Source organism: Zingiber officinale, chromosome 10B, assembly GCF_018446385.1.
Source record: "Zingiber officinale cultivar Zhangliang chromosome 10B, Zo_v1.1, whole genome shotgun sequence".
NCBI lineage: Eukaryota > Viridiplantae > Streptophyta > Magnoliopsida > Zingiberales > Zingiberaceae > Zingiber > Zingiber officinale.
In genome coordinates, this window is record NC_056005.1 from 80,406,714 (window position 1) to 80,418,295 (window position 11,582).

Consider the following 11,582-nt stretch of genomic DNA (forward strand, 5'->3'; position numbering starts at 1 on the left):
TATGAAAACACAAATTCGACCTTAATGAATTACCGTACGGCGCATTGTGCTTTGATTTCATCGATTTTCTTAAATGCCCCATCGTTTAAATACTTTAGACAAATAAAATAAAATTGATGACCAATAAATAATGAGAATCACATGTTGTCAATTGCGAATTAGGTGGAAAGAGATCGGATAGCAAATCCGTCTTTTGATAAATATCATTAATGACCTCAGTAAATAAAAAAGATCTTTTGATATTCTATCGGTTGTTAAACAATTGATTAAAATCGTACACAATAGATTAACACCTCTATAATGATTTTAGATAATTTAAAATTATTCCTACTTAGATTACGTTTGGTAGGATGTAATCTGTCTTTCTGCATTTGGTAGGGTGTAATCTATCTTGTAATGTAATCCAGATTATATTACAAGGTTGATTATTTTGTTTGATTTTATTTTTAATTTGTAATGTAAAGTAATTTGGATTACAAAATGTAATGAAGTTTTGTAATCTGGATTACAAAACAAACACATTGTAATCCGATTACATTACGATGTCACCTTTTAATAAAAATTTGAATGTCAAATATACCCCTAGTAAGACTGTAAACGAACCAAGGCGAGCTGAGCTCCGAGATGACATGGGGCGGAAGTTGCTTCAATGAGGCCGTCGGGTCGAAACTCAGTGGCAACAGGGGAATAAATCCCCTATCCCTGTATCCCACCTGGTCCGTCCCATGTTAACTCGGGTGCTGCGATTTACCTCCCTCATAATGACCGTGGGTCCGGTCGGTGGGGGCCCTGGGGCGAGGGTTTCGCCTTTTGTTGCAATTGCTACAATTGTTTGATAAGATAACCGAACCGAGGCGAGCCGAGCTTAAAATGAACCAAGCTTTTGAAATGAGTGTTCAAGCTTGGCTTGGTTTATTTTTTATGAGTTTGGGCTTGTTTGAAGCTTGGCTTGAGATTGGTTCATTTAGATGTTATCAAGCTCTCAATTCAAGCTTAGCTTGAGCTTGGTTCGAGCTTGGTTTGAGCTTGTTTCATTTAGATGTTATCAAGCTCTTAATTCAAGCTTGTTTGATTGTTTGGAACTTTTAATTGTTTGATTGGTTATTAAGATTGATAATTTAAATTTATTTTTTTATTTTATTTTATTTTATTATTTATTTAGCATATTGAAAATAGTTTTATTAATAAATATGGGTCATGAACATTGTTCACGAACATTGTTCACGAACGTTAACGAGTTGAACACATATGAGTTCAAGCTTGTTTGTTAGTTTAATGAGCTGTTCAAGCTTGTTTGTTTAATTAATCTTATGTATATTAAACGAACATAAACAAGCTCTTACCAAGCCGAACACCAAGCTTGTTCACGAACACTTGGTTCATTTACAGCCTTACCCCCTAGCCCGCCGCCGCAACCGATGTCGACCGGCGACGGCCAACGACCGGCGGCAGCGGCAGCGACCGACGGCGGCCAACGATCGGCGGTGGCGGCGACGACCACAGCAAGCTCGACAGAGATGTAACTCCCGCCGGTAGAGGTCGTAAGATATTTTTGTCATTTTATAATAATACGAATTATATTCCTTATAAAAATAAAGACACCAAACAAAAGAATGTAATCACCTTCGTAATCAAATATTACATACATTTAATTACCAAACGTAGTAATGTAATGAATATTACATTACATTACATTACAAATTTGATTACATTACAAACTCAATTATATTACGTCCAACCAAACGTAGCTAAAATATAATCCTAATTACATTACAAGATTGATTATTTTATTTGGTTTACTTTTAAACTTTAATGTAATGTAATATGGATTACAAAATATAATAAAGTTCTGTAATTTGGATTACTTTTAAACTATGTAATCCAATTACAATATACGTTTGGTTGGGTGTAATGTAATCGAACTTGTAATGTAATTAAATTTGTAATGTAATGCAATGTAATTTTGATTACGTTACTACTTTTGGTAATATAATGTATATAATCTTTGATTACATGGGTGATTATATTCTTTTGTTTGGTATCCATTATTTTTTATAAGGAATGTAATTCACATTATTATAAAATGACAAAAATATCCTACGACTTCTATCGACGGCCGCCGCACCTTTGTCAGGGCTTGCGTCCGATGACCGATGATGGTCGGCCGGCGACCGATGGCCGATGACCGGCGATGATGGAGGCGATCGGCGATAGTCGACGATTGACGGTGCCCGGCGACGACGGTGGTCGGTGGGTGGGCGGCGACCGGCTGACTAGGGGTATATTCGGCATTCAAATTTTGGTTAAACAGTGATCTTGTAATGTAATCAGATTACATAGTATTTGCTTTGTAATCCAGATTACAAAACTTCACTACCTTTTGTAATCGAGATCACATTATGTTACAGGTTTAAAGTTAAAACAAACAAAATAATCAACCTTGTAATGTAATCCTGATTACATTACAAGGCAGATTACACCCTACCAAACATAGCCTCGTTTAACTAAAATTTGAATACCAAGTATACCCCTAGTCCGTCGTCGGCCACCGCCCATTGTCGCTGCTCGCCTCTCACCACTCACCGCTCACCGCTCACCTGCCACTGCCCGCCGCCACCGGCAGCCACCGCAAACTCCGACAGAGATGCAGTGTCCGCCGGTAGAGGTCGCATGATATTTTTATCATTATATAATAATACGAATTACATTCCTTATAGAAAATAATGAACATTAAATAAAAGAATGTAATCACCCTTGTACTCAAAGTTTACATACATTACATTACCAAATGTAATAATATAATCAAGATTACATTACATTATATTACAAATTTGATTATATTATAAACTCGATTACATTACACCTAACCAGTCGTGGCCTTAATGTCCAATTGATTAGAGAGTGACAACTTTGTTACAATAGGATAATGGATCTATTCCAAATGGACACATGTCCTCATAGAGAAACAAAACTCCTCCCACCCTCAATTTAGTCCGAGGGTGATAGATTTGTTATAATTGAGTAAGGATCAAATTTCAATGAGAACATTGTCCTCCGGAAAAAAAAAAAAAAAAAAACTCCTATTACGTCTTAACCAGGGGGCGGCGGCCGATGCCGCCCCCCTTGCCAGCAGTAGAACCTCTAGTATTATGAAGTTTTACCGATGGACATGGAGGATACCGCTTCTTATTTATCATGATCATCACTCTATATTTGAATTTCTGGAACTGGCACTACTCTTAACTACTAAAAAATAAGACAAACAGCAGAGGGAACTATTATAAAATTTAATGATGTTTATATAACATGAATTTAAAATTTGGATAATGCTAAATAATTAAAATCTAGTTAGTTAGAATGATTTTTTTTAAATAATTTATAGGATTATTATTATACGTATCCAAATAATATCATATTTTATAAATCAGTTATATCCTTTCTCACATATTTTCACATTTAATTTCAAAAATAATATCTAATTAATTTTTATTAATAATACATAATTAATTTTTTAACTAGATAAATTTATTTTCTGACTAACACAAGCCAAATTTACTATTAAAATTTATAAAGATATCCAACATAGGGCAAAAGGTGAAATCATTCGCTTTTAGCATCTCCATCGCACCCGATCCCAAGTCATCATGAGGGAAGCAAATCATAGCAACCGAGCGAGCAAGTGGTGGTGGGATGAGGTGCACAGGGTCCAAGAATTTATACACCGATAGTCTTACGATTCGACCCCGTGACCTTATGTGATAAACATACAACCATTTACCAACTCGAATAACTCATGGGGTCTATAAAGATATCCAACATGCTCGTACAACGATAGCGTCTTCTTAATTTTTGAGACTTATAAATTTTAATGAATTAACTAATTTAGTTGGGTGGTAATAGAAGGTCGAGCTAATCACCTATAAAAATAAAAATATCAAACACTTTTAACTCGAAATGTACATGACCTTATATGTTCACTAATGAAAAAATATATAAATAAATTTATCAAATCACTAGGGAGCTAATATTACTCATTTATTATAAATTGGAAACTTTTAGAGTCCTGAAACAATTTTAGTCAAAAAGTAATTGATGGCTCTACATGTCCAATTATCAAGGGAAAATAGCCATATACAAATTCCGGAAGTGATGATGGCGTAACAGTGGTCATTTGCTTCCGAAACAATCTCATCAGTTTATCGTGTATTTAATGATTGAAGCGAATTAATAGATAATTTTTAATGGACGATTAATTTAAGAATATTAAGTTGATAAATTATCCATTATGAGTATTTTTTTGATTTATTTTGATAATCAATAGAAAATTTATGTGAACTCTAATCAATCATCGAAGATTAATCCATATAAATTAGATACATGCCAACTAAAAAATATAGTGCTCGTTTGATATAAATCTCATACTTTTAGGATCATCAAATACTTGATAAAAAAATCTTAAGTGATGCAATGGTACTCATTTATAACAAATTTGAGGAACTGAGAGAGGCACTTTTAGTCAAAAAATATTTAATCGATCTATATACTTGAATATTAGGGCATTAATGGTATATACTTAGAGAACAACGTGGTGCAGTGACATTAATTTGACATAAATCTTAGACCTCTAGAGTTGTTAAACACTTTTAGCTAAAACTGTTTTAATAATTAAGTATGATAAATCAAGAGCGAGTGCTTAAGGTGAGAGCGTGTCGTCGAGCTGAGACAAGAAAAGAAAAAAATAGTAAAAGAATGGTATAAAGGGGAGAAATTTTATTCTATACTCAATTCACATCCACCGTACAAATGGCTTGAGCGTGCCCAATTTATAGAACAAAACTAATATAAGTTATAGAATATAAAAAATCAATAGTCACACTCAATACTTAAGTTATATATATAGAAGGTCACAACATTTATCATAGGAGTTAGAAAACCTTTTAGGTAGATGATAGGTATTTCACTAATTGCATCCACTAATATTCATAACACTCCCCCTTGGATGTCAATTAGTTTACTGCCTCATTAAAAACCTTACCAAGAAAAACCCAGTGGGAAAACATGGTGAAGGAAAAAAGAGTGCAGTAATTTTACTCCCCTTCATTATGATATTACTTTAAATTTCTAAATCTGCGCATACCAATTTTATGCACTAGACTCTCAAAGGTTGAAGTAGGTAAGGCCTTTGTAAATAAATATTCCAAATTATCCGATGAACGAATTTGTTGAACATCAATATCACCTCTGTTTTGGAGATCATGAGTAAAGAAAAATTTTGGTGATATATGTTTCGTTTGATCGCTTTAATGTATGCTCCCTTTAATTGAGCGATACATGCAGCATTATTCTCATATAATATCGTCGAGACATTCTTTTTAAAGTTAAATTAGATGTCTCTCGAATGTGATGTATAATATATCTCAACCATACACATTCTCGACTTGCCTCATGAATCACTATGATCTCAAAATGATTATACAATGTAGCACTAATCGTTTGTTTCATAGATCTCCAAGATATAGCTGTATCACCACATGTAAATACATATACAGTCTGAGATTTACCATTACGAGGGTCGGATAAATAGCCGACATCTGCATATCCAATTAATTATGCTTCAGGCGTATAAGAATAATATAATCTCATGTCCATTGTACCTCGAATATATCGAAATATATGTTTAATTTCATTCCAATGTCTTCTTGTTGGAAAAGAACTATATCTCGCCAACAAATTTACAGTAAATATAATATCAGGTCTTGTATAACTCGCAAGATACATCAGTGCTTCAATAACACTAAGATATGGTACTTCAGGACCAATTAGTTCTTCATTATCCATTCGGGGTCGAAATGGATCTTTATCTACATCAAGCGAACTTACAACCATCGGGCTACTCAATGGATGCGCTTTATATATCCATATAGAATCTTTTCAACACATTCGATGTAAGGAGATTGATGAACGAATATTCCATTCTCTAAATGTTCAATCTGCAATCCAAGACAAATCTTTGTTTTTTTGAGATCTTTATCTCAAATTCACTCTTGAGATGATTAATTACATTGGAAATCTTATCAGGAGTCCCAATAATATTTAAGTCATCAACATATACTGCAATTATAATAAAATTTGATCCAGATCTCTTAATGAAAATGCACGGGCATATAGGATTATTTTGATATCTTATTTTCAACAAATATTTACTCAGACGTTCATACCACATACGTCCTGATTATTTCAATCCATATAACGATTTACACAATTTAATCGGGCATAATTCTTGACTCGAATTAAATGATTCTGGCATTCTAAATCATTCAAGGAGTTTCATGTAAATGTTGTTATCAAGTGAGCCATACAGATATACTGTAACTTCATCCATTAATCGCATTTCCAATTGTTCATGGATTGTTAAACTTATGAGATATCGAAAAGTTATTGCATCCACCACGGGAGAGTATGTTTTCTCATAATCAATCTCAGATCTCTATGAGAACCCATGGGCAATAAGTCGTGCCTTATATCTCATGATCTCATTTTTCTCATTTTGTTTATGCACAAATATCCATTTATATCCAATCGGTTTCACATCTTCTGGAGTAGAGACTACTGGTCCAAAAACTTTATGTTTTGTGAGTGATTTCAATTCAACATCAATCACATCTTTCCACATTGGCCAATCTTTTCTTTGTCTGCATTCATTAACAGACTTTGGTTTTTTATCCTCATCATCTTTCATTGTATTGCATGCAATATGATACATAAAAGTATCATCGACGTTGATTCACTACAAGAAATTTGGGAGTCAACAACACTCAATAGACAATAATTTTTCAAAAAACTGTTGTCCTTTTTGTATTTAACAATAATTTTATTAAAAATCATTATTGTTGGCATTTTTTTTTAAATGACAACATTTTTTTAAGGAAATCATTGTCTTATGTATGCCAAAGATAATAATTTTTTTAAAACTATTATCTTATTTTTTGGGGCCTACGATAACAATTTTAGTAACCATTGTCTATTAACATTACTTATATGTAATAGATAATAATTTTATTAAATGATTATCTATATGTATATTTTAAGTACTTAGGTAATGACGTTATCTTTAAAAAAAAATTACTCACCTACATATTTTTTTACAACATGCAAACTTAAACTTAATAAATTTAATTTATTTTATTTAATATTATTTAAAATTTATGAATTTTTAAATCATACACTATGTGAATTACGACAACGGTTTTTGTCTATGAAAGATTTTTATATTTATTTTATTTCTTTTCCTATATTTATTTTTCTAAAGGTTTATTCCTTGGACCTAAAACCCGTTCACGCCCAAACATTACCGCGTGTCTTCGTCTCCATCGCCAAACCATTCCTCTTCCCCTCTCTCTCTTCATCGCCAAAACGTTCACTGCCTTCGTCTTCATGGGAGCCTCGACCGCTCGCAAGGTGGGCTGCTTGCAGCGGCCATTCGCTGCTCGACCTGGAGTAGCGATAGGGAAGGAAGAGAAGCGTATCCCGGCCAAGGTGACCTTCCGATCCAGCATGGGCCCTTCCATCGTCGTTCATTGCAGGCTCGTAGTTGGGGACACTGAAATCACTCGTCGAGACGGATAAAGGAAGGGGGAAGGACAGGGATGACGTCCCTGGCTGTGGCGGGCTACTTCGTGTTGTCGTCCTTCTTGATGCCACTTTTGGCGTCGATTCCGGCTTGGGCGGTGGGGCCGCCGCTGGTGCTGGTGGGCGCATTGATGATAAAGACGGCGGTGGAGGTGGAATGTGAGAACATGAGGGAAGCCATCCCTGCCTTCGTCACCATCATTTTGATGCCCCTTACCTACTCAATTGCGTACGGCCTCATCGGTGGCATTGCCACCTACATCGCCCTCCGCCTTTGCGACTGCATCTTCTCTGTTCACGTCAAGGGCTTCCATCTTCTCCGTAATAGCTCTGCTTTATTACCTTGTTCGATCAATGTGGATGGTAAGCAGCAAATTGAGCTTAATGATCAAGAACTTGTATAACACACTTAATTAACTTTTAACGTCCAAAAGCCATATCAAAAAATAAAGCAAAGTAAAAGTTACAAATGTCTGGATTTTTCTCTATTTTGTTTGTTTTATTGTTATTGTAGTAGCTAGTGAATGCTGCTTCTATCGTACTTGCACTTTTAAGTTAGCTTTATTCTATTATTTTGTTTCTGGTGTCAGGAAATTATTGGCACTAGTTTTAACCTTTAGCAGAGTTCCTCCATGTAATTAATTACTTCACTTTGATGATGTTTATTAGACTGGTAGGCCTTCCTTTCACTATTCAATGATAGAAGAAAAAAAATAATAATGATACTTTTCTCTATTTTTTAAGTAATAATGATAATGTGCTCTAATTTTTTATAGTTACATAGGCATATAATTTATGGAAAACTCTTTAACCATGACCATTGGTCTTGGCACTATGCATGTGATAAAAATAATGTATGAAACACATCTAATAAGATTAAAATATACAACATCCAATTAAGAAATAACTGCTTCAATAAAGTAATATATAAAAGATAATGACAATTTGCAGTTTGTCATTGCAACTTAATCCGCTTGTTATCTTATATATAGCTTCTTGTCGTAGAATATTATTTATTATTCTAATTGTAGGGTATATAAACCTTTCTTCTGATAGTAACTTCATTATTTATTATAGGCTAAACAATCTTCATAAATAGTGACTTAGCCCCTGTTATTTTTTTTATTATAGGTAAATCAAAAAATGTTGAAATATGCTATGATCATGGACTTGTACACAAAAATTGGCGGTCTTAAATATGATTTCATTTATTCTCTAGTAATCATAGCATCTTGGAGTCACTGTTCTTGATAGTACCCTGGTTGTTTACAATGTCAAGATTGAGAAAAGGTGACTTTCTAGTAATCCTATGCCTCAAACTCCCTTTTAAGAAGGACTATGATTGCTTTTATACCGTTTATTATAAAGTATTACAATTTTGATCCAATTCAGCATCTATCAATATTTTGATTATAAAATATGATTTTTGTCATCTTTGGGTGCATTAGATAACCACTGTACTAGATGTATTTTATCTTTCCTTGCTTTACTCTCTTATCTTGATTTTGATTAATGGTTGCATGGTCATAATACAAGTAACTCAATTTTACTGGATGATTCCCTTTTGGTTGATACCTCAAGATATCAGTATTGAGCTTAGCAAAATGGTGAATCAGGATGTTGTCTCTCTCTCATTCATTTACTTTGTTGATCTTTTTTAGATTTATCAAGATGTGAAAAGTATTGCTATGTTATTAGTTTTTCCATTCTACTTATATGAATCTGATTAGTTAGCACAAAATTAAGTGATTCTTTTGATGGGTTAGCAAACAAAAAAGCTTTTCTTCGGTTTCTTGAAACACAACTCCCAACTGCTGATGAACTAGTGAAAATTGCAGGTTGAGACTAAAGATGATTATCTTTTGTCCATTAAATATGTTCATCATAAGGAAAAAACTTTGGGAGAAAGGCCTAGCCCTCCAGTTTTCCTCCAACATGGTTTTTTCAGGTATTATTAACACAAATCCTTTTGATGTGGATGCCTCCCAAATTTGAACATTTGTTCATGTTATTCTCAAATTATTGTTCTTTTGTCTTTTTTATGTGAGCAGGGTAGAGACACATAGTTCATGAATTCATTTAAGTAGTCACTAGGTTTCATCCTTGCAGATAGTGGTTTTGATGTTTGGGTTGGTAGTGTACGCAACATAAGATGGAGCCATGGTCATACCAGTTTATCTATTCATGAGAAGGTTTCTATTTTTTTTCATTTCCTCAATAATACATAGTTATGTTCTCTTGTATTCTTTATATCAGAGTATTTTGATCATAATGTTATGTAGTCCTTTGACTATTTTTCCAGGCATATTGGGATTGGAGTTAGCAAGAATAGGCATAAAACGACGGGCAAGCTATGATAAGTTATAGATTTTCTAAACTAGGAGCCCTTTATTGATGTTTGTAGTTGTTAAATTTAGAATTTAATTTATGGCTTTACACTTTTCATGCCATATGTCGAAATGCTGAAATGAATTTGTAAAAACTTAAGAGGTTACACCAACAAGACTTTATAACAATCTGTTAGGTATATAATTATGATTTCTAATTTGTAATATATATATATTTATTTGAGCAAGAGTCCTTAAAGGTACTGGGAAGAATGTCGGAAAGCCGAAAAAATAGAGACTACAGCAGGTTAAGGAGCAATGAGAGCTACAGTGCCATCTCTTCATCGACATCTAGGTAGAAAATCTCATGTTGCTATATTGCTCTATCTTTGTTTTATTAGTGTCGGTACTTGTCATTATGTTGGTTGCTTATAAAATTTCTTCATAATGTTGTAAATATTATTTTTGAATGTTGGAAATTGTATATTAAATTTTACTTTTAAATTTTGTATTTTAAATAATTTATAATACGAGAAAATTTTATATTAATTTTTTTTATTTGAAAAAAGACAACGATTTTTTACCGTTGTAAAACTGTTGTCTTTGTCTTTAAAGATAACAGTTTTAAACTGTTATCTTTGAGCACCCCCTTTAACAACACGACCTTTAACAATAGTTCTAAAGAAGTTACGATAACGGTGAAAAACTGTTGTTGTTAGACTTTTTTTTTGTAGTGATTTCATTTTGATTCCATACATTTCTAGTCATAACATAATTTATAGAGATCTCTTTATTTTCAGGTACTTGAGATTCTTTTGGAATCGTATTATCAAAGACTGGGGACTCTACTAGAGTCGTAGAATCATCATTTTGAGCCTTTATTTCTTTTTTTCAAGGATTTTTATCTTTGGAACTGATTGGTCTACCACGTTTCACTTGCACTTTAGGCTCATTTATAATCTTTGGATGTCCTTCAGGAACATCAATTCTAATTGGAGCATTAGCAGCTGGAATGCATGACTTAGTCACTTTCTTTTGGTCAATAAAAGCTTCTGGCAATTGATTTGCTAAATTTTGCAAGCGAATAATCTTCTGAACTTCAAATTCAGATTGCTTTGTACGAGGATCAAAGTGAGATAATGATAACTCACGCCAGATAATTTCTTGTTCTAGCCTTTTATTTTCCCCTTTAATTGTTGGGAATGTCATTTCGTCAAAATGACAATCGACATAATGAGCCGTGAATGAATCTCCAGTTAATGGCTCTAAATATTTAATAATTGATGGAGATTCAAATCCAATATAAATTCCCAACCTCCTTTGAGGATCCATCTTAGTGCGTTGTGATGGAGCAATAGGTATTGATCCGGTGATAGGGACGAGGGACCCTTGTTGGCGAAAGGTCAACGGCACGTGGAAGTCAAAGGTCAAGAGACTCAACCCTGAGACCCGGCCGACTGGACGAAGCAGGCCGACCGACCGGACGAAGTAGGCCGACCAGTCGTGAATCCCCCGCCGAATGAAAGACAACCCGACTAGGGGTCGGGTTTCCGATGCTCAAGGTAAAAAGGTTTCATGGTCGAGCGGGGTGTCCGTTCGGCCGGGCGCGAGGCAACAGTGTAGCAA

The 11,582-nt window shown here is 34.1% G+C and overlaps 1 protein-coding gene across 1 annotated transcript; it reads right to left on the reverse strand.

The window, feature by feature from the left end:
• Positions 1 to 10,847: 10,847 nt before the first annotated feature.
• Positions 10,848 to 11,288, reverse strand: LOC122029217. The gene has a single exon (XM_042588156.1). It carries the CDS (start codon positions 11,286 to 11,288, stop codon positions 10,848 to 10,850), a length of 441 nt encoding a protein of 146 aa, XP_042444090.1.
• Between the last annotated feature and the right edge of the window lie 294 nt (positions 11,289 to 11,582).

Bases quoted from the DNA above. Each gene is read 5' to 3' on its own strand.
- LOC122029217 (XM_042588156.1), bottom strand. From the start codon at position 11,288: ATGGATCCTCAAAGGAGGTTGGGAATTTATATTGGATTTGAATCTCCA.